At 45.3% G+C, this 21,965-nt stretch overlaps 2 protein-coding genes across 4 annotated transcripts in view; both read left to right on the top strand.

Annotated features, from left to right (window-relative positions):
* Positions 1-17,541, top strand: part of fndc3a (fibronectin type III domain containing 3A) — a 53,908-nt gene extending 36,367 nt beyond the window's left edge. For all 3 annotated transcript variants that reach the window (XM_058079094.2, XM_058079097.2, XM_058079092.2), the window contains 19 exons: positions 992-1,155; positions 1,235-1,294; positions 1,373-1,511; positions 1,727-1,780; positions 2,287-2,411; positions 2,514-2,688; positions 3,729-3,815; positions 5,814-5,952; positions 6,063-6,131; positions 6,450-6,568; positions 8,092-8,197; positions 9,064-9,239; positions 9,333-9,446; positions 10,998-11,147; positions 11,422-11,774; positions 11,840-12,052; positions 13,115-13,281; positions 14,332-14,456; positions 15,568-17,541. In XM_058079094.2, the coding sequence (XP_057935077.2) occupies positions 992-1,155; positions 1,235-1,294; positions 1,373-1,511; positions 1,727-1,780; positions 2,287-2,411; positions 2,514-2,688; positions 3,729-3,815; positions 5,814-5,952; positions 6,063-6,131; positions 6,450-6,568; positions 8,092-8,197; positions 9,064-9,239; positions 9,333-9,446; positions 10,998-11,147; positions 11,422-11,774; positions 11,840-12,052; positions 13,115-13,281; positions 14,332-14,456; positions 15,568-15,891 (2,859 nt within the window). In that variant the 3' untranslated portion in view covers positions 15,892-17,541. The remainder of the gene's footprint in view (positions 1-991; positions 1,156-1,234; positions 1,295-1,372; positions 1,512-1,726; positions 1,781-2,286; positions 2,412-2,513; positions 2,689-3,728; positions 3,816-5,813; positions 5,953-6,062; positions 6,132-6,449; positions 6,569-8,091; positions 8,198-9,063; positions 9,240-9,332; positions 9,447-10,997; positions 11,148-11,421; positions 11,775-11,839; positions 12,053-13,114; positions 13,282-14,331; positions 14,457-15,567) is intronic.
* A 708-nt stretch (positions 17,542-18,249) lies between these two features.
* Positions 18,250-21,765, top strand: mlnr (motilin receptor). Its single transcript, XM_058079104.2, has 3 exons — positions 18,250-18,572; positions 19,551-20,324; positions 21,227-21,765. The coding sequence occupies exons 2-3, from the start codon at positions 19,559-19,561 to the stop codon at positions 21,544-21,546; spliced, it is 1,086 nt and encodes a 361-aa protein (XP_057935087.1). The 5' UTR covers positions 18,250-18,572; positions 19,551-19,558; the 3' UTR covers positions 21,547-21,765.
* The last annotated feature ends 200 nt before the right edge of the window (positions 21,766-21,965 follow it).

Here is a 21,965-nt window from a genome sequence, read left to right as displayed (position 1 = left end):
CTAAAGCTTTTTAAGGCACCACTCCGGCGACATATTTTTGTATGACATGAGTTGCAGGGTGCACAACATAGATCACAACAACAGGAAGTCCCTCACGGCCGACATGCTTGTCTTTGTGAAGGGAAAGTGGGCGTTAGACAGCCGATATAGCCTGGTTGCTGCAACGGGGGCGGAGGTGATTATGCTTTTTCACAGAAATCAGCCAATACTGATCAGTGGCTGATGGATCGGAGCACCCCTATCCTTCTCATATTGATTAGATGGTATTCCATCATTACGAGAAGAAATCCTTTCAATGATACATAAAAGACTTCTGGGTATCTGAACCAACAGAAAGAAAATGGCAGTTAGAGGCACTCGTGAATGGGGATTAGCACTGAAATAGAATCTCTTTCACCTCCTAAAATGTTGAGCACAAAGCTGTGAGCTCTTTTTCAAAGCGTGTGGGTAAAGTGTGAAGGCTGATGTCCATAGAAAGAAGCTTGGCCCTCAATGGAGACGGGTTATTTATTTATTTATTTATTTGCTTGGGTTAAAGGGCTGTGATTCGAAACAGTGGGGTATAATGCAGCAAGGTGGGCCCCCCCTGGACTGGGGGAAGGACGGGCTATAAAGGCATCTTGACCTAATGTCCCACACATGAATAATGGCGGACTATTTAGAAACCTCCTCAGAAGGGAGGCAGAATCACAGCCCATTTCTGTTGCGAACAGTCGCCTAGATTTCTTACTCGTTGCTTCTTTTTTTTACAAAAAAAGCCAACAATTCAGAGAGTTTGAATACAGTAATTGGGGGTTGTCCAAGCTTTTTTTTTACCAAGGGCCGTATGCTGGAAAATGAAAGGATGCAGGGTCTACTTTGGTCTTTTACGTTTTGTAAAGCATCCCATGTAGATATGCTCAGACATGATATTTATGCTTTTTAAAAAAAGCCTATTGTGGAAAGTTATACCCACACTCCCATAGGAAGTGAAGATGCTGTTGCGTTGCAGGTGTCGGACATCCAGGCCAGAGGAGCAGCAGTGAGCTGGAGTGTGCCCACCAGGCCGGAGAGTGAAAACAGCACGGAGGACGACTGCAGCCCCCCGGGTCCCTTCAGCTACGAGGTGTCTGTGTCATTTAGCAGCAAGGATGGCAAATACAAGAGCATGTACTGGTGAGCGCCCTCACTTGGAGACGTGACACACGTTGACGACTGGAAACAACGCTGACTCCACACTTTTCTTCCATTGCAGTGGTGAGGAACTAAGTGCAACTTTGGAAAACCTTCGACCAGCAACAGACTATCATGTCAGGTTAGGCGGAACGCTGCAAGTTGAGTGGCTGCTTTTCAAGGAACTCTTAGTAACCCCTGTGGGTGGCTTCCCCCTCAGGGTCCAGGCCATGTGTAACTGTTTACAGGGAAGCCCGTCAGAGGCCGTCAGCTTCACCACATTAAGCTGTGAGCCGGAACCTCCCAATCCTCCCAGGAAGGCCAGCGGGACCAAGAACACACTGGTGCTGCAGTGGAAGGTATGCAGTCACCAGTGAAACCCACCACGCAAGCACCATAACGCCAAGCACAGAGGGAGGGGCTTAGCCAAAACAACCATGACTTCTAAGCAGACCTCCTGTGATCACACGGCTTGCTTGATGCACCTTGTTTGCATCCCATTGTTGCTGGCCGTAAAGAAGGGGGAGGCTGCAAGTGTAGCAGTCATCATTCTGATTGCTTCTTTCTTCTGCAGGCCCCCTGTGACAATGGTTCCAAGGTCCAGAACTACATTCTTCAATGGGATGAGGTAGTGAATGTTTGCTGGTTTTTACAGTTAGTGTATTGGAAGTGTGTTATACTGAAACTGTTTTAGTAACACAGCCGCCAGCTCTAATGCTGTGAAGAGCTGTGGTTACATTTGTCTCCAACAACTGCTATTGTGTACATTCCATGCTTCAAAAACATGGGAATGAATAAATCCTACTGTTTGGTTTTTTGAGAAGAAATATGTTTATTCAAACAATGTCAAAATCTCGTCTCATCGTGCATCGTAGGTCTCGTGAGTTAAAGGTCAGAGGTAGTGACATGATGGAAAGTCTCTCGAAGGCGGAGCAAGCAAGTGAGGGAGATGATAAATCTTTTTTATCGCGCTTGGTGCTCCTAACACATTACAGCGTTGTGAAAGGTCTATTTTGCATAATGGGGGACCTTTTAAAGAAATACATCCTGTGGGTCCAATAGCATCACTGCTGGACACACATGCTGTTTTCTTTACAAGCCCAGGCTGCTGCTGACTTGTTGTGTCGTGTGCAGGGCAAGGCCTCAGGCATATTTGAACAGTGCTACTACGGACCTCAGAAGCAGTACAGACTGACCAAGCTTTCACCAGCCTCAAGATACTCCTTCCGCATTGCAGCCAAAAATGACCTGGGTGTCAGGTAGGCACTTGCGCTTCTACACGGCTTGTAGATGTGTGTTGAAGTGTCTGGCCATCTTTGTGATTCATGCATGTTTCTGTCTCTCCCGTCTTCCTTCTCCAGTGAGTTCAGTGAAGTGGTGGACCTGTTCACCTCATGCAGCGTGCCACAGCCACCCTTCCCTCCGGAGCTGGAGATGGCAGGGGTGACCTGGCTGTGTCTGAAGTGGCAGAGGCCCAGCGGCTCGCCCAAGGAGGATGACGTCTACTACATATTGGAGATGGAGGAGGAAGGCTCAGTAAGCTCATGCATAAGAACTCCCAGTCTTTCTCATACATTAAATTCTTTGGACCACCACACCTTTGCCCTCACTCATAAACACATGATGATGGGACTTGGTGATCTAGGCTTGTGGCTACAGCTGCATATACATAGAGTACAGTACATTGAGTAGGTGGTATTGTGCATCGTGTCTCTGCTTCTTGACGCACCTGATGTGCAACATGAAACATGTTTTTGCGTGTACATGGAATCCTTCCTCATGAGGTAGAGCAAGCTAACATGATTTTTTTCAGTCATATATTTACTAACTGTAATGTAGGGCTGCAGTTCTTACTTATTTTCTTAGTGGATTCATCTGAAACTTGCTGTAAACAGGCTCTTGACTAACGGTGTTGAAAGTGCGGCCTGGGGGCCATTTGAGGCCCGTGGCACATTCTAAAAGTATAATTTAATAAGAAAAAATAGCTGTAATTTAACAATAATACAGTGAAAATATGAAGAGAAAAAGGTCATGTAACATGGAGGGGTAGTATTTGGGCCGGAATAACATTGATGATGATATGAGGAAAGTTAACGTCATTTTGGTAACATGAAGATCAACTCTCAAAGAGAAAGACTTCTTTTTGTCAAGTTGTAATATTGTTACAAAAAAATACAAGTTTTATTTTTTCTAAAATTTGGTTGTGGAAAAAGTTGTAATGTTAAAGTGTCCCCCAGACACCCCTGGGATATGCACCTACATGTACACACATGAAGATGGAAAAGAAATAACACATCTCGCTTTCACCATCAAATCACAGAAAAGAAGAATGTCTGCCGTTCAAGCCATTTTTGGCAGCTAAAGGAGAAAGTGAAATGATTTGTTAATTCATATGACATTTGCAGCTTCAGCCTCCAGCAGCTTCCTTCATGTACACACACAAGCACGCACGCACACACACGGCCTTCCTGAGCACATTCTCCTTTGGCCACGAGCTGTTTGTCTCCTGCAGACCTCCACGCTAACTTGTGAGCTTTCACTCAGGCGGGATGTTTGTCTCCGTGTCTCGCTGCCAGGGTTACGGCTTCCAGCCAAGCTATGACGGCGATGAGCTCTCCTGCACGGTCAGGAACCTCCACAGGAGCACCAAGTACAAGTTCCGGGTAAGGCAACCCCACCAACCCACCCTGTGACGTTGCGAGGTCTAGTCTGCCGCTTTGTGTGTGTGTGTGTGTGTGGATGCGACAGGCCTTGGGCGGGAGCGATGCTGATGTCCACAGCAGCTTCATGACTCATCCACTCGCTGCCTAAGTGTACACACGCAGACACCACAGCTCACCACCTTGGCGTGCAAGGCCTCTTTTTCTTCTTATCAGCAGCACGTCCACTACACTGAATAGATACATTTCTGCATGTCTCCTGAGCAATGTCTTGTACGCCTTATGGCAGTCGTTAGAAACCTACACCATCAAGCACTCCTTCACGCTTTCATTTGCAGTTATCCGCCTGCTACGCACCAGGCGGCACTGGCTACCGGGGAGGGCTTTGTCTCAGCTTTGGTTTGAGGATGATCCCCACTCTGCAGGCTCACCCAGGTTATCAGGCTTTTTTTCAGCAAATTTGCTGACGCCCCATCATCAGAAGCCCCAAACATTGATTGGAATTGGAATGTCAACAGCTTTTAAATAAAAATAAAAAAACAACATAATAAACAAAGAAAACACTGAAAATAAAATGCACTTGAATAGAAATGACAGTCAATGACTCACACTCGTTACTGTTTGAATATTGACCGCAAAAGTTATAAATAATAAATAGTGTGAAGTTGACATTGTGTCTGTGCAGATGTCAGCTCATTTACATACCCACTTCCTGGATTGACTTTTAGCAACATTGTGTGTGGAACAAGCTGTGTCCTTTTAACCAGCTGGCATGTTTTGTGGGGATCAAACTAACTTTTCACTAACATGTCAGAAGATGGAAATGGGCTGAAGTGGCCGTCAGATGTGTTATACACATCAGGCTCTAAGAAAGTATTCTATCGTGCAGCACAGCACACACAGCTAGCAAGTAGTGCACTCCATAAGCACGTAGCAAAGAGACTGAGGCCCTGTACAAGTGGAAACCATCTTTTTTTTTTTTTTTTTTTTTTGTTTTTTTTGGGCCAGTTGAAAAATGTTAGCATCTACACTGTTTAGTAAATAGGCATAGTAAATAGTTGCACAGACCTTGTGTGAAAAGGATGTAATACACAAGGCACGCCTACGAGTGGCACTCTAAACAGACATGCAGAGGAACCATGTACACACCCACCCGACCATAGAAGAAGAAAGAACACTTTAAGATTTTCCCACTCAGAAATCCTGTTCAGGGCACCCAGAAGGCCTTTTCCGTGTGGATGAGAGGCAGAAACCATAAAATACTTTGCTGTTTGCACCTGAAAGTGTTTCCCTGCGCATAGCCCCTGAATGACTTGTGGCTTTTGTGGATTCATATCTTCAATATTTGTCCAGCTTCTTGATGTCTTTGACTTCCTCCATCACACGTTGTGTCTACAGTAATCCTTCGTTTAAGGCGCTTGATTGCTTCCAAACCTGACTGTGATAAGTGAACCACTGCAAAGTAGCATTCCTTTGTTATAAATGGAATCTTTAGGTAAACACAGAAACCTATTTGCCACCTTCTAAATATGCTTAACAATAGAGCCCTTTAGACAAGAAATAACACCCCTACACTCAACCTTGGCATTCTATTACAGCAGCAGACATAATAAGAGAAAGTAAGACATAAATGTGTGTTGCTGTGAACATGTTCCAGTGCGAGGAGAGCTGAGTGGAGGATGGACAGGAAGTGTCGTTAGGGGCTACTACCTGTGTTAGGGATTATTGTGCCAGATGATTCAAAGCGTCAGTAAATCCCATTGTTCCATGATGAAGTCTGGTGCTTGTGTGTCTCAGCCAACATCACAGTGACATCACTAGCACCTAGTGACCAGTGTACAATACTACATCTCATCACAGTGTCATGCGTCTTCTGAAAGCCATTCTGATAGAGTGGCAAGAGATAGAGTGACAGTGCAAAATTGGAAGCGCAAAGTGGAGATGACTGCACTCCCAATTTACAAGAGAGCTTCACTTCCTGTCCTTGTGTCCTTTGTCCAGGTGGCGGCTTACAACTCAGAGGGTAAGAGTAACCCCAGCCCGGTGGTGGAGTTCATCACCAACCCAGACAGACCCAGCTATCCCTCCAGGCCCGTGGTTAAGGGGAAAGTGCTGCCGACCAGCTTCAGGCTGGGCTGGGGTGTGTAGACTTTTCATGGAGAAGATACTTCCTCGTTCTTTTAAATGCTTCAAGCTCATTGGCTCTTCTTTCACCACTAACATGGCTCCATTGACACTCTTCAAATGTAGAGCCCCCAAAAGAGAGCGGAGGAGCACAAGTGACCAAGTATGTTGTTGAGCTGTCTGAGGGTTTAAGTGGTAAGCGGCAAACACTTTACTCATCATCAGCGCCAACTAGGCGTGTCACCAGACACTCAGTTCACGAAGCGAGACGATACTCATGATTGAGACCAGACCGGGTTTAACATTACTTTTAAGAAAAGTACAATTAAAAGAGAAATATTGCAATGTACTAATATAATTTCTACTAGGACAAAAAGACTTCATGACTGACAGAAGGGCTAACTCTTCTCGTGTTGGGAATCTTGTGACACCCCTAGCAACTACACACACGCGCGCACGCAAACACACACTCATACAGCCATGTTTTGTATTGATAATGTTTGCACTTGGTAGGGTTGTCGTGGGAGCTGGTGTATTCGGGCCCATCTATGGAGTATGCGTGTGACGGCCTGAAGCCCGGCTACTGCTACCAGACCAGAGTGTACTGCATGAGTGAGGGGGGGCAGAGCCCGGTGAGTCATTCAGAACCAACACACACACACACACACACACACACACACACACACACACACTGCCCCTCTCGGGGTTTGTGTGCGTTTACTGCCTGGTAATGTGATTTCATATGCAGCGAGGAAGAGGGTTCAAAGGTGGAATTGCTGACTTTTTATGGAATGTTGCCCATCCACAGTCCTGATGTGAGACATGAGCACACATCTTTCTCTTTTCCGTGCCTTCTAAAGATATAAAAACGGGTAAAAGAGACGTGTAATTAATTATGTGTCAGGTGTTGGTGTTAGGTCAGTAGATGTTCAGACATGTGCATCATCTCTTCATCTCGACTTGACTTGTGTTGTTATTACATCCATACAAATACAGTATATATCACCCCACCATGTCAGTTACAGACACATTAGTCATTAATCATGATTAATTAATCTGATTGTTGAAGTTGTAATCATTTGACGACCCTGGTTTTTCTATCTTTAGATCTAACAGAAAAGAGAGAAGTGTGTGTTCATGTCTCACTAAAGCAGGGGTCTCAAACTCAATTTACCTGGGGGCCACTGGAGCTAGGGTCTGGGCAAGGCTGGGCCGCATCAGGTTTTCCCAAAAAAAAACAAAAAAAAAACGCATTTATTAAAAACAGAAAAATATACAAACTTTTTCAGTGCTTTGGTTCCGATTTTCTACAATAAAAGCTCTGATAAAACATTCCACTGTTCTCAAATATCTTAATTTTTATTTTTCTGCACAAAATAAGATGAAAAATAAATAAACAAATCAAAAATAAAGAAAATCAATCAATCAGCAATAAATAAATATAATAATAATAATAAAACAGCAAATAATAAAAACTTAAGAAACCACATATAGTTGGTGGGTAGACAAATTATTTTTTCAGATTAAAATGAACAAAGCATTATTAGAGCCCTGTAGACATGACAAAACACAACTGTAGTCACATTTATACTTTTTTTATTTACAACATATTTGCGTAACTGCAGGGTCTTGAGACACATGCTAACTCACAAACTAGAGAGCTTGCGACCTAAACGGTAGCCTTCAAGTTATTTCCTTTAAACTTAAATAGCCAAAAACTTACCACTTCCACACGGATAGGGAGGATAGCTATTAACAGTTATTTAACCTTTAACATGAACATTAATCAAACGTAATAATTCTTTCTGGGTACATGATACCATACAGCATCCATATCAAACTTGCGTGGGCCGCACTAACATTAAACTTTCATATCAAGGCAGGGGCCTCGAACTAGCGTCAATAGACTTAAAAATAAATTTTTAAGTCTATTGTTATGAAAGAAAGTCTTGCTAATTGATTAACCCTTTTGGGGTGCTCATCTTTAAGTTCTCTGTCAGCCGTGAGTGCATGCATTTATTCATGAGTGGCGTGGGAAGGAAACATGAAGGCACCAGCCAGCACAAGGTCACATAACACTCCACAAGGGGTGCGTGTTTATTCTACTGTTGGCTTTGCATGACGTGCTTGAGTGACAATCATTTTTCTTTGCAAGGTGTCGGAGACCCTGCAAGTCCAGACTCCACCGGTTCCCCCTGGGCCGTGCCAACCCCCCCGATTGGTGGGCAAGCCCAAAGCCCGGGAAGTGCAGCTGCGCTGGGGTGAGTCATTCCTTGCAGACTGGCATATGCATTCGCTATGTTGTGCACTTTATTGTGAAATGTTAAAGGGGAGAATTTTGCCCATCCACAATCCTTAGTAGTCCACAGTAGTATGTACATGCAGTACAATACTGCTGTTTGTCTTAATTCACACACTTCAAAGTACACAAAGTGTGTAATCTTTCATAAGCGTTCGGACTGCTCCCCCTCCATTCTCATGCAATGGACTATTCCATGTTACTGTGCATGTGAAGACGGCACGGAAACAAACCTGCTGGTGTGTAGTTATCCCAGTGGAGCAGAAAAAAGCAGAGTGGAAACCAGTTTTTTATGAAAACAACCAAGGACGCTAGACTAAAACAGGAATGCCAACTACACTTCCGTATTACTCCCTACGCGGAATTGGCTACCATGATGGTGAGCAGAGTCCAGAAACACTGCATTGTAAACATGTCCCAAACACAGTTCTCAGCCAGGAATTACTGCCATAGATGCTCCAAACGACCACGCTTACAGTTTTATTCAACTTGCCCAGAAGCCGTGGCAGATATGTGTGGTAAAAGTGTTGTAGATTTATAACGCTGTTACTAGTTCCCATTTGGAACTGAACTGTGTGTGCACGTGTTGGCACATACATGCATGTGTTAAAATTTCCTTTCAATGTGTGCGCTACACGGTGAGATGCCTTTTCACTTGCTGCTGGCTGTGGAGCCTATTTCTATGAGAGAGAAGATGCACTACCGCCACCTTGTCTTATACCGTCCCGGTCATCATTACATCCCTGCTCACATAAGGATTGTGGATGATGGGCAAAAAATGCTGCCTCATGCACCTCACCAAATTGATTTGTAACATGGATTTCCCAGGCCCGCCTCAGGTGGACGGCGGCAGCCCGGTTTCATGCTACAGTGTGGAACTGAGTGGGCCGCTGCCAGAGGAGAGCCGGGAGGTTTACCAGGGTCCAGAGCTAGACTGCTTCGTAGGAGGCTTGATGCCCGGGAGGACCTACGGATTCCGGCTCAAGGCGGGAAATAAAGCGGGGGTGAGAAAGCTCTGCAAATTGCCCTTCTTTATCTCTCACCTGAATAGCCTTTATGATTGTCTGAATGTTGTGTTTACTCCTCTGTCTTGGTAGTTTGGGCCTTTCTCTGAGCGCTATGAGGTTACCACCGGACCTGGGGCCCCGGAACAGTGCAAGGTCCCTTCCACCACGTGCAAATCACCCAGCTGTGTTGTGGTCAGCTGGGAGGTGAGATTTATTCATCTAAATGGTAATACAGTCATCCTCGCTACATCGTGGCTTTTCAAAAAAATTAACTAATTAATGATTGCTGTTTTGTGGTTGACAATGGCTTATTATTAGCCAAAAGTAATTGAAAGACAAGTCATATGTAGTAGTCTGGTCAGGAGGCATCAGTAATGACACAGAACATTGATGAGGCACGAGTTCTCACAAGTTCTCCCATTCTGTGTGGAAGCGGTACATTTTTGGCTTCTTTGTCCTTTGTTTGGTATTCACGTCCATGACATGATTGATCAACTTTGCTTCGATATGTCATACACTGTTTGAAATTATGTTCTACTTTGATCAATGTTTCAAAGCCAGTGGTAAATTTACACAAATGACATTTATAGTTCATGGTGCCAGCCGTGGCGAGCTAGCTCTCGCTGTTCAGTCCCATTTCTGGAAGTGACGCCATGAGAGTGCTGTGATTCAGCTAAACAAACCTAGCAGTGTACAAGACCGAGGATGTTTACAGTCATTATAGCCAAGATGTCAGCCATGTGTCAATAGCTTTGGAAGAGAAAAGAAGGGAGAAACACTTGGAGTTGAAATAGAGAACTTTTAGAACATGGATGTAGGCCTTAAGACTAGGGATCGACCGATATGTTTTTTTGGGGGCCGATGCAACACTACTTAATAAGGTGTAAATAAGTCGTGCAAGAGCTTGGTCATTTCATGTCAATGTGCGCCATCTTCAGTCACAGATTGCGTGCCAGTTGCGTCATTTATGTGTCAACAGAACACAGAACTAGTCTTCACACAAATGACACTTACTGCCACAGCAAAGTGTGGTACAATGTGGAGTCAAGATGCAAGTGTAAACACAGATTAAAACTGTAGTGCTTTGAAATTGCGTGGCTTCCTCAAGCAATGCTAAAGTGCTTTGAATATATAGTTAACATTGCCTTCTACTGGACGGGCTTGTAATGACAAGGCAGTCTGACGGTCCTTTTACCACCTATTACCAAGTGATGACTGTGAGCCAGAAATAGATGAATGTAGGGTTAAAGAGAAAATAGCTCATTGGGGATCTCACAAGACACTCACACTTCACAAGACCAGACAATACGCCAGATGGGGTCTTTTCTTTTAAGAAAAGTACAAAGCAAAAACATAAAATATATGACAATTTACTATTATAATCAATTACTTTCAACTAAGTTACAGCCTACTGCACTGTGTGTATGCGAGCAGACTGACAGAAGGGCTCACCCCGTTCATGCCATTGTTCTATGGAAAAGCACCAAAGTGCTGAAAGCAATGCCCAGAGTGAACTCTGCCTGACACAGACACATAACATGGCAATATATTGATTATCCCAAGTTCCCACGTGACTTTTTTTTTTTCGGAACGAAAAATCTTGTCACATTTTCATTGCGTGAGATCTTGTGACACTCGTATAGCTCAGCATGGGAAACCCATTAAGATTTGGATCTGTTTAGAAGTCAGAGAGCGTCTGTAAAGCCACTGAGGGACACAAAGGAGGATAGAATGACTCTAATTCTCCTCTCTCAGGCCCCGCCCTGCAATGGAGCGCCAGTGAGCGAGTTCCGTCTGGAGTGGGGTGCCGCTGAGGGCAGCATGCAGGTGGGCTACAGCGGGCCCGCCCTAAGCTACGAAATGAAAGGTCTACTCCCTGCAACCAACTACTTCTGCAGGGTACAGGTGAGAGCACCATCTGGACTCACTGAGTAATGTCAGATATGTGCTGGATTGGTTAAAGATATATTTAGATTGTGAATATTACAGTGAGATGCTGTGACGTGAGTACTAGGTGCTTATCAGACGTGGAAAGGGTGGTTTAGATGGACAGTAGCCACCTCATCCTGCCTTTATTAGCCTTTAGGTTGCTAGATTCTGAAAGCCTTATGTTAAGACCGCCATCTTGTGGACAAGTGTAGTCATTGCTCCCTGCTGACTCTGGTCTCCCTGGGTGCAGGCCGTGAATGTGGCGGGTGTGGGGCCCTTCAGCGAGGCGCTCTTGTGCCAGACACCCTGCTCTGTGCCCGCAGCCGTCAGCAGCATCTCCGCCATGAGGGAGTCCGAGCTGATGAAGCACGAAACGCCAGATGACGCAGAGGATGACGACAAGGAAGATGAAGAGGGTGATTGTGCCAGGCCGGAGCCTCTGTACTCGCCATCCACCTGCGTGGGGATTTGCTGGGACCCCCCCTGCGACCACGGTTCCGAAATCACGTCCTATCTGATCGACCTCGGAGAACGCCAGCCCATCCTGGTCGGCCGCGTCAGCAAACACATCATCCAGCACCTGCAGCCTGACACCAGCTACAGGTGGGTGCTGCCGCCGCACATGGCACTGTCCCATCCTGGCTGACGACACGGCTCATTCTTTCCAGGATCCGAATCCAGGCCCTGAACAGCTTAGGAGCGGGCCCCTTTAGTCACACCTTTAAGCTGAAGACCAAGCCTCTGCCCCCCCAGCCGCCGCGCCTGGAGTGCACCGCCTTCAGTCACCAGACCCTCAGGCTCAAATGGGGCGACGGCCCAGCCAAAGCCGCCACCTCAGACGCCCTCCAGTATCAGCTGCAGATGGAGGACAAGAGTGGCAGGTCCGTACCTCAAATGATGTTGTTGATTTATCTGCATCTTCTCATTTTCTTACACGTCATGACAGTCGTTTATGGCAGGGAATTGTTTCCAAACCTGACTCTGGTCAGTGGATTTTCGCAAGGAGGATTTCTTATTTATTTTATTTTGATAGAAACTGGTTAGGACCTTCTAAATACGCTTTTTAATGTTATTAGAGCCCTCTAAGACGTGAAGTAACACACCAATAGTCACCTTTACACTCCTATTACCCAATATAGTAGACATCATAAGAAAATAGGACATAACAGCCTGTTGTTCCGCTGATCACAACTGGTGCTTGTGTGTCTCACTCAACATTACAACACTGGTTCTCAATTATTTTCTGTCATGCCTCCACTGGGGGACAGAAGTGTGTTTGCGAACCCTCCCGAAAATTTAGAAATACTGTAGAGGAAGCACTAATATGTACATATCTTTACTGTACAGACTGAAATGCAAAGTGAAAGCAGCAAGATGGAGAGCAGTGAAGCATAGAAGCGTATTCAAGAGTCAAACTGCTCTGCATGCAGAGTACAACAAATCCAACCACTTTGCTCTAATACTCAACCCCTCATAGTTCACTGCACCCCACTATCAGAAACGTGCTGCATTACATTAGCATTACTGCCACCTAGTGACCAGTGTAGAATACTACATATATCACAACATCTTTAAATGCTTCTTATGTTGCTATTTTATTTTCTTTATCTACTATATTAGAAAATGCTCAATTTAGGAAATATGTGTAAAATGTCCTAAAATATCCATATTTTGTGACTAATAGGCCACAGTCAGAATAAGTTGATATATTTTTGTTTGTGTGAAGTGGTGAGGGATGAGTGTCTGTTTATGTTTGGACTAGCAGTGCATTATACTTTAATACTACACGGTGCTGTTGGACCACTGCGAGCTAAACCTCAGTAATGCTGAATGAATATCTCACACAAGACAATGCTGAATATTTCATGCAAGGAGACTCTCATTAGAGGCTTTTGTACTGTATCGTCATGGTTGGTCTTGAATCCCAAATCTTCTCATTGCAGATTTTTATCCTTGTACAAAGGAACCTGCCACACTCACAAAGTCCAGAGGCTTATTGAGTCTACCTCTTACGCGTTCCGCATCCAGGCCTTTAACGAGGCGGGCGAAGGACCCTTCTCCTCTGTTTACACCTTCACCACCCCTCGCTCTCCTCCCGCCCCTCTCAAAGGTATGCTTTCTTTTCCTCCTCCTCCCACTTGCCATTGACACCGTGTGAGAATACCTGAAGCTGTTGCTATCAGCCAATGTCAATGCTTTTTATCTATTGTTTTCATGTAAGCATTTTTATGCTTGAAAAAGCTTCATTAGCCACGTTTACATGAGGAGTTTTTCTCTTTCCGAATGGAATCTTTCCGAAGGACCTTTCTGAAAGCAATGGTATACATGGAAAGGAATATTTCAATCGCGTGTCTACATGCGCCGCTATAATCAACCAGAATAGTCAATGGGGCATGCGCAGTAAAGTGTAAACACCAACATCACGTGATATCGACTTCCTCGAGTTGTTGGAATAACTCCGTATTGGCAGTTTTTCCTTTGTCCAGTCTTGAAATTTAGTTTGAATCAAAAAGAAACTTTCCGCAGCAATCCAGTGGCGATTAAATCAAAGAATGTCTCGAGCTGCGTGTTACGTCATATCTCAGCATTCGCTAAAAGAACGCACCCGGGAACAGGAAAAGATAAAGTTCAATCTTGCTAATATTTTATAATTAAGCTCGGCACATGTTTTATATAGATATGTATTTTCTTTTTTAATAAAACTGTACTTGTGAATGGCGTATAGAAGGGTTTAGATTCTGTTCCACAGATGGCGCTAATGCACACCAAAGCTGCTTGCCAACCGCCAATAAACAACAGAAGAAAAACTCCACGAAGAAGAACGCAGTCTGACAACTTTCTGTTTGAGCGGGGGTATAAGATACCTCAATCGGATTGGAGAAAGGAATATTCCACTCCCGTGAATACGATTATATATTCATTCGGATTGGCACTTTTCTTTCGGAATGAGGTGTATACAAAGGTTACATTCTTTCCGTTTGAGCAAATAACCCGAATGGAATTGGAATATTTGGTTCCATGTATACGTGGCTATTGTGTGATTCAACCACAAACCAGCATGATTTAATATATTTTTGAAAATGCGAGGCGGTGAGGTATATCTGCTTATAATATTTCCGTCATGAACACATCACCCCATCCTTCCCTATCGCCCCTGCAGCTCCAAAGGTGGAACGTCTGGATGACAACTCCTGCGAGGTCACCTGGGAGACGCTGGCGCCCATGAAAGGAGACCCCATCATCTACGCCTTGCAGTCCATGATGGGCAACTCTGAGTTCAAGCAGGTACCGATTCTGGCCTCCTGTACTCAACATCGCACGTCACCCGCAGCCCACCCTGACATTCATCTCCCGAGAGCTCGTATGGGCGTTGCAGGTTGTCATTCATCCTGTGTGTGTCAGGGTCAGCGCGGTGCGTGTGCTAACGTCTCCTCATCAGATATCAGGATATCAGATCAGGGAACTGACATGTCAGCCATCCGTCCTTGTTTGCTTTGCTTCAGCGTACACATCAGCAGAGATCAAGCGTGTTTATTTCCTGTGGCGAGTTCTCTACCAGGACAACATATAGGGGGAAAGCTCACTGAAGGGAAGTAAAGGCGATGGGTTTCAAAGGGCGGTTTTAACTTATTCAATCCCAAAGACTTATTTATACATCTTTTATAGCACAAAGAGGTGATGATGCAACTCTACAATAGTAGATCAATAGATCATCTCTTCCATTGGAATAGGTGCTGCACAGCAATCAGGAAGGGAAAAACATATCTTGTCTTTTGAAATTTGAACGCATGCACAAACGTGCACACATTTTGTTGTGTTTATGTTGCGTCATTGTTGTTTAGACATTTTGGCTAATTATATATGGCTACATTGGTGTCAAGGTGGTTGAGTGGTTAGCATGGTGGCCACATTGCCAGGAGATCAAGAAAATGTGAGTTGGATTTCTATGTGGAGTTTGCATGTTTTCTCCGGGTACTCCGGTTTCCTCCCACATTCCAAAAACATGCTAGGTTAATTGGCGACTCCAAATTGTCCATAGGTATGAATGTGAGTGTGAATGGTTGTTTGTCTATATGTGCCTTGTGATTGGCTCGCCACCAGTCCAGGGTGTATACTGCCGGGGGTAGGCTCCAGCATACCCGTGACATACCTGTGATAAGCAGCATAGAAAATGGATCTTTGGACGTTTGTGTCAGAGTGAAAGTTATGCTTTTCATAAAACGCCTTTTTTTTATTGAGAAGTGATGTTTAGCTGAGTATTGAATGAGTTAAGATGGGCCACCATTGTGGGCGCCATCCAAGAGACGTGTGTGGCGCTCTAGACTGTCTGCACAACACAGCGGCTTCTGGGAAATGTGGTTATTACCGCTGACGGCTTGTTGTGGTGTTTACTCAGGCCTACAAAGGTTCCGCCACGTCCTACACGGTGCCGCACCTGCACGCCAACAGCGACTACCGCTTCCGGGTGTGCGCCATCCGCCAGTGCCAGGACGCCCCCGAGCTGAGCGGGCCCTACAGCCCCACGGTGACCCTCCCCCTCCAGCGACCCGACGCGGCCCCAGGCGGCTCAGCGGCGGCCTCGTCTTCCTCCTCCCGGGCCGAGACAAGCCGGGCTGGACGGAGCCTGACGGACGAGCAGTGCGCCTTCCTCCTCCTCATGGTCTTCTCCGTCATCGCCATCCTCATCGCGTTCATCATTCAGTACTTTGTCATCAAGTGAGCCCCCCCCCTGCCCCCACCCTTCCCCACCCCCCGCTGCACGGTTCTTAAAGCTTTATTCTTTTTCCTGCTCTTTGTTTTCCCGTCGGCACAGGTCTCGGGGGCGGGGCTTAGGAAGAGGGAGGGCTGATTAAGTGATTTGGCGCCTGGGACAGCTTCCTGCCCAGGAGGGTGGGGTGGGTGGGGGATCCGGGTCACATGGTCACACAGTATATATGTGCATAGAAGAAATATTGATGTTTGTTATTCACCACAAAAAAAAAAAACGTGACAGGATGTTGACGCGCGGTCGGCTCATCCCGGGACCCCCAGTGGGCGGCGTTTGCACAGTGAAGGATGGGATTGGGGAGGGCGGGGACACAAAAAACAAAACAAAATGGGACCACATGAAGGGACTTTTAAGAAAAATAAATAAATAAATAACCCTGCTGGATTTTAAGGCGGTGAAAAAAAAAAGAAAACGCTGGCTCGGCACTTTCCAAACCTTTTTCATGTTGGGAACGTTTGGATGCAAAAACTGGAGAAATGTTGCTCTATTTTTCTACGGCATCAAACAGGAGGAGGACAAAAAGCATCAAGAAAGCAAACCAACAGTCAACTGCTCTCTCCTTTCTGTTGTTTCTGCCTTGGTACAAACGACCTTTAACCTCCTTTTTCCTCTCATTTGCACCTTCGTGTACGCAAACGCTGACTGATGCGTGTGGCCCATGACTTTTATGGAACACACTGCACAGACTGCACCTGCGAGCCCTCCTTCCTTCCCTCTTTCCTTTCTACTCTCCTCCCTTCTTTGTTTGGGTTTTTTTTTGCCCGTTTTAAAAGTCGCGCGCCGCTGAAACAACGGAGCAAAAGGCAAAAAAGGCAAATTAGTATGGCTTGTTTCAGAGGCCTTGAGTGGAGAGAAGAACCACATTCTTAATTTCATGGTTTTTTTTTAGTGTTAGACAACACTAGAAGGTGTTTTATTTCATGTTCTTTTTTTGCTACCTTTATTTCTTCATGTGGCTAAATCATCAGAAAGTAGCTGTGTTAGTTTGATTTGATTTGGCTTGGTTGGTCAGGGTTACGTGTGAAGTATATATAATATATTTTTTCTATCAGGTGTAGTAGTAGATGTTGAAAGAATACACCGTGATCACCGTCAGTCCTCAAGCAGACACGTTTATCGTGCGATGTCACGTACTTCCTGTCAAACCCAAATTGTCCATGTGATAATTATCCACTACAAGATGGGATGGGGGGGGGCGTTCGCTGCTCTCAAAAAGAAAAAGAAAAAGACCTCTAGGTACCTTGCAAAACGTGATTTGCTCTTTTGGAAGGATTCCTGTTTTTGATAGCGATTGTGCCGTCGCAACATCTTGATGACCCGCTTGGCTGCTGGAGGAGATTCACCAAAAGAAGACATATGAGTCAAATATGCACAAAAATGGAGGAAAACCATTTTAATGTCATTTTAATCTTTGCAGTTACCTCATACACCTTTACATTCCAAAATGACTATTTGTTATACTAGACATACCTAGCAAACATATCACTTTCCAATCTTCCTTCTGGAGAAATGTATGGTCATAGAAATGTATTTAAAAGTCTATATGTATAGCCATCATATCTACAACAAATCCATGCACAATAAAAGATTTATTATTCTTAATTCCGCTTTCTTTTCTTTCACCAAGTCTGACTCCTTTGAAACTAGTCTTCATTATATTGGTGGCACAGCAGTAGTCTGCTAGCCTAGTATGTGATGACAGTGCTAGCCTAGTCCATGATTAGTCTCCAACTGATGTTGTCGAAACCACATACGTTGAATCTGCATTCGACGCTGAGTGTACTTACCTCAACATCAAGACCAGAGCTTTGTGGAACAAAACAAGTCCCTTGTTCACAGTGTGACCATAAACGAGTCCACATGCATGGACTATGCAGCTATGAAAATAAACATTGACACAGTAATAAAGTATACATGCAAAATAATTATTACAACCTGCAAGTTTTCTACCGCTTATCCTCATGAGGGTCACGGCCGTGCTGGAGCCTATCCCAGCTGTCTTCGGGCGAGAGGCGGGGTACACCCTGGACTGGTGGCCAGCCAATCACAGGGCACATATAGTCAAACAACCATTCACACTCACATTCATACCTATGGACAAGTCGTCAATTAACCTAGCATGTTTTTGGAATGTGGGAGGAAACCGGAGTACATGCAGAAAACCCACACATGCAAATTCCACACAGATGGCCGAGGGTGGAATTGAACTCGGTGTGGCCTGCGTGCTAACCACTCGAACACCGTGCAGCCCACAAGTATTCCATTTAATTGAAATTTTATTTAAAAAAGCATTCAGGTTTGACATTTCTTCATGGTTTTTACTCAATTTTATTTGCTTAAAAATAGAAATTAATTTAATCATTTGATCTATCTTTTTTCCTCTTTTTAATTTGCTTTCTTTTCACTGACATCGACTACAGCAGAAGCTCAATTAGCGTACTGCCTGGTTCATGTGTTATTTCCACTGGGGGAGGGGTGGCTGGTGTCCCCTCCCTCCTGCGCATCTTAACCTCCTCCCATTATCGTGGTTTGGCGATTAGATGCACACAACCTCCCTGAAGAAGAAGAAGAAGAGGAGGAGGTGCTCTCTGCTCTTCAGCTCTCAGCAACAGGTTGAGACTTTAGTCGTTCAGGTAAGTTCATATTTCTTCATAGCAGACGTGATTATGACTCAGTGTAATGTGTTAAACGATTGTATTTGTTATTTCGACATAACGGTATTATTATACTGTCTATACATGTAAACTACTTAGCATCAGCTTTGTGCTGCTGTTTTGGGTAGCAATTTCAACTGTCTTTATAGTCTATAGTTCTAATACCATTCATCACCATTCATCTAATACCAATGAATAGATTCTCTTGTCAATGCCCAAAAATTGCTGTGGTAGTATTTTTTTATTTCTTATTCCAATTGATTAAAAAAGTGTAACACAAATTAATATCTACTGCTGTTTTGGGTAGCGTTTTTCAGTTTTTACTGTTTTTAATCATTTTTATGCAATAGTTCATCAAATAAAGACAAATAATTTCTGCCTACGCAAAACAAAATCCTACAGTTTCGGATCATAGTTTTCAATTTTTTTTTAAGTATGTAATTGTTTTGAACATAAGGAAAAAAATAAAAAAATGCTACTCTAGTAGTATTTTTCTTAAATTCATCACCATTTTTATGCAGTAGTTAAATAAAAATTATGTTTAAATTGATGATAAATTGTTTAATATAACTATATATGGAATATATATATATTTTTTTATAGTTTGGGGTTTTTTTTCATAATTTTTTTCTTGGCTTAAAAATTGCAGAAAAATAGCTTACTGTTTTGGGTAGTATTTTTGTGTTTTTTTTATAATCACAGCATTTTTTTCTTATTTATTTTATCATATCATATCATAATATGATAAAAAGTGCAAAATGCTACGGTGCTGTTTTACGTATTTTTGGATGATGCTATATTTTTGTGAGATTAAAGTGTCGATATGGATGTGACTTTCTATTGCAAAACTATTTTATGCTGTTGAGGCCTAATTTGTCTGGTACGCTATGAGGTAGTATTCGTCTTGGTTGTGCCTGAGATTGAGTATTTCTACGGTTCCTGTGGTTTTTCCATCAGAAGCGGCCATGCCGTGGACCAGACCCCAGGTGGAGTTAGGGGCGGCCGAGGCCCCGGAGTCGCCCGTGGTGTGGGACCACCACTACGAGGGCTCGCTGTTCCCCACCTCCACCCTCATCCTCGTCACTGTCATCTGCATAGTCATCTTCATCGTGGGCGTGACGGGCAACACCATGACCATCCTCATCATCCAGCACTTCAAGGACATGAAGACCACCACCAACCTGTACCTGTCCAGCATGGCCGTGTCCGACCTGCTCATCTTCCTGTGCCTGCCCTTTGACCTCTACCGCCTGTGGAAGTACGTGCCGTGGCTGTTTGGCGAGGCCGTGTGCTTGCTCTACCACTACGTCTTCGAGGGCTGCACGTCGGCCACCATCTTGCACATCACGGCGCTAGGAGTGGAGCGCTACCTGGCCATCGGCTTCCCGCTCAGGGCCAAGGCGCTGGTGACCAAGCGCCGGGTGCAGTACATCATCGCCGCACTGTGGGGCTTCGCCCTAGCGTCTGCGGCGCCCACGCTTTTCCTTGTGGGCGTGGAGTACGACAACGACACTCGGGCCGGCCAGTGCAAGCACACGGGCGACGCCATCGGCTCGGGCCGGCTGCACATCATGCTGTGGGTGTCCACCGCCTACTTCTTCTGCCCCATGCTCTGCCTCGTCTTCCTCTACGGCTCCATCGGCTGCAAGCTGTGGAAGAGCGAAAGCGACGTGCGGGGCCCGTGCGCCTTGGCCCGCCAACGCTCGCACAGGCAGACCGTCAAGATCCTGGGTGAGTCCCAAACACTAAAGATCTTCTTAACAGTGACTACAACTTCCTGTCTTGGTCTTCCTTTTGAAGGACTGCCAGAGATTATTATTATATTATATTATTTATTATTATTATTATTTGCATCCAGATGTCAGAACAGGGGACACGAGCGAGGGCCGCCGTCTGCATCCGCATTTGTCCCGGCCCTAATTGGGTTGTGGTGGCAGGCCTCCATTCATCAGCTGCTAATTGCAGTTAGCATGGAGGTTGGCTGCGGTCATGTGATCCTTCATCAGCCTTTGAAGCATAGCCACTCACCTCAGCTCCTCCGTTGGCGAAAGAAAATGAGGGTGGTTAGCCACCTAGCATCATTGATGATACTGATGTATGCAATGTCACATGACATGTAATCACTGGTCAATACATTAGGTACACTTCAAGCATTAATTAACATTACTTTTTGCATTTTATTATAAAAATTGGATTTCAGTGAATCAGGTTTGGTTGCACGGCGGTCGTGTGGTTAGCGCGCAGATCTCACAGCTAGGAGACCAGGGTTTAATTCCACACTCGGCCATCTCTGTGTGGAGTTTGTTCTCCCTGTGCATGCGTGGGTTTTCGCCGGTTTCCTCCCACATTCCAAAAACATGCTAGGTTAATTGGCGACTCCAAATTGTCCATAGGTATGAATGTGAGTGTGAATGGTTGTTTGTCTATATGTGCCCTGTGATTGGCTGGCGACCAGTCCAGGGTGTACCCCGCCTCTCACCTGTAGACACCCCGCGACCCTCGTGAGGAAAAGCGGTAGTGAATGAATGAATAATTTAGGAGTGCATGAGAAAATAATCAACAGAACAAATGTTGGAATGATGGTCATGATGGCCCAAATATGGGCGTTGTTCCTGTGTGTGTGCCCCCCTTAGTGGTGGTTGTGCTGGCCTTCATCATCTGCTGGCTGCCCTACCACATCGGACGTAACCTCTTCGCCCAGGTGGACGACTACGACACGGCCTTGCTGAGCCAGAACTTCAACGTGGCCTCCATGGTGCTCTGCTACCTGAGCGCCTCCATCAACCCGGTGGTCTACAACCTGATGTCACGCAAGTACCGCGCCGCCGCCAAACGCCTCTTCCTGCTGCACCGTCACCCCGAGAGGACCCGCCTCCGCCGCCACGCCCACCAAAGGCAGATGAGCGCCACGGAGCACACGGCTACGCTTGACCAGAGCCTAACAGGCGTGTGAACGGGAGGAGGAAGACGGACGTTTGCAACATCGTAAGGGGGCGGCGTTTTCTACCACCTCTTGGCTCATAAAAAAGTAAAATACAGAAATGTATTTGGCCACGCATGTCATATGTCATCCTCGTGGCCGCAAACATCCATAAACTGCAGTCAGTCAATCCTTCATGCTAACGTTTCAATTTGGGCTACTTCCTTTTCAGCTTTCCTCCTACATGGACACCCTCTTTTTTTATTTTGGAGATGCAGTATTGAATAAAAATACCATAGGGCACCCACCCGGGCACACACCCACCCACCCATCCACCCACCCATCCATCCATTCTCCTCTGCTTAGTCTGGGTGGCGGGGGCAGCAGTCTCAGTAGGGAATTCAACACTTCCTGGTCCCCAGCCACCTCCTCCAGCTCCACCAGGAGGACAC

Source organism: Doryrhamphus excisus, linkage group LG8 (genome assembly GCF_037039965.1).
Source record: "Doryrhamphus excisus strain RoL-2023G ecotype Guam linkage group LG8, RoL_Dexc_Guam_v1.1, whole genome shotgun sequence".
Classification (NCBI taxonomy): Eukaryota; Metazoa; Chordata; class Actinopteri; order Syngnathiformes; family Syngnathidae; genus Doryrhamphus; species Doryrhamphus excisus.
This window is presented reverse-complemented; position numbering and strand designations above follow the sequence as displayed.

Excerpts from the sequence above, each read along its gene's own strand:
- mlnr (XM_058079104.2), top strand. The coding sequence starts at position 19,559 with ATGCCGTGGACCAGACCCCAGGTGGAGTTAGGGGCGGCCGAGGCCCCG. Across the intron at positions 20,325-21,226 it reads GCAGACCGTCAAGATCCTGG|TGGTGGTTGTGCTGGCCTTC; the intron begins GTGAGTCCCAAA and ends TGCCCCCCTTAG.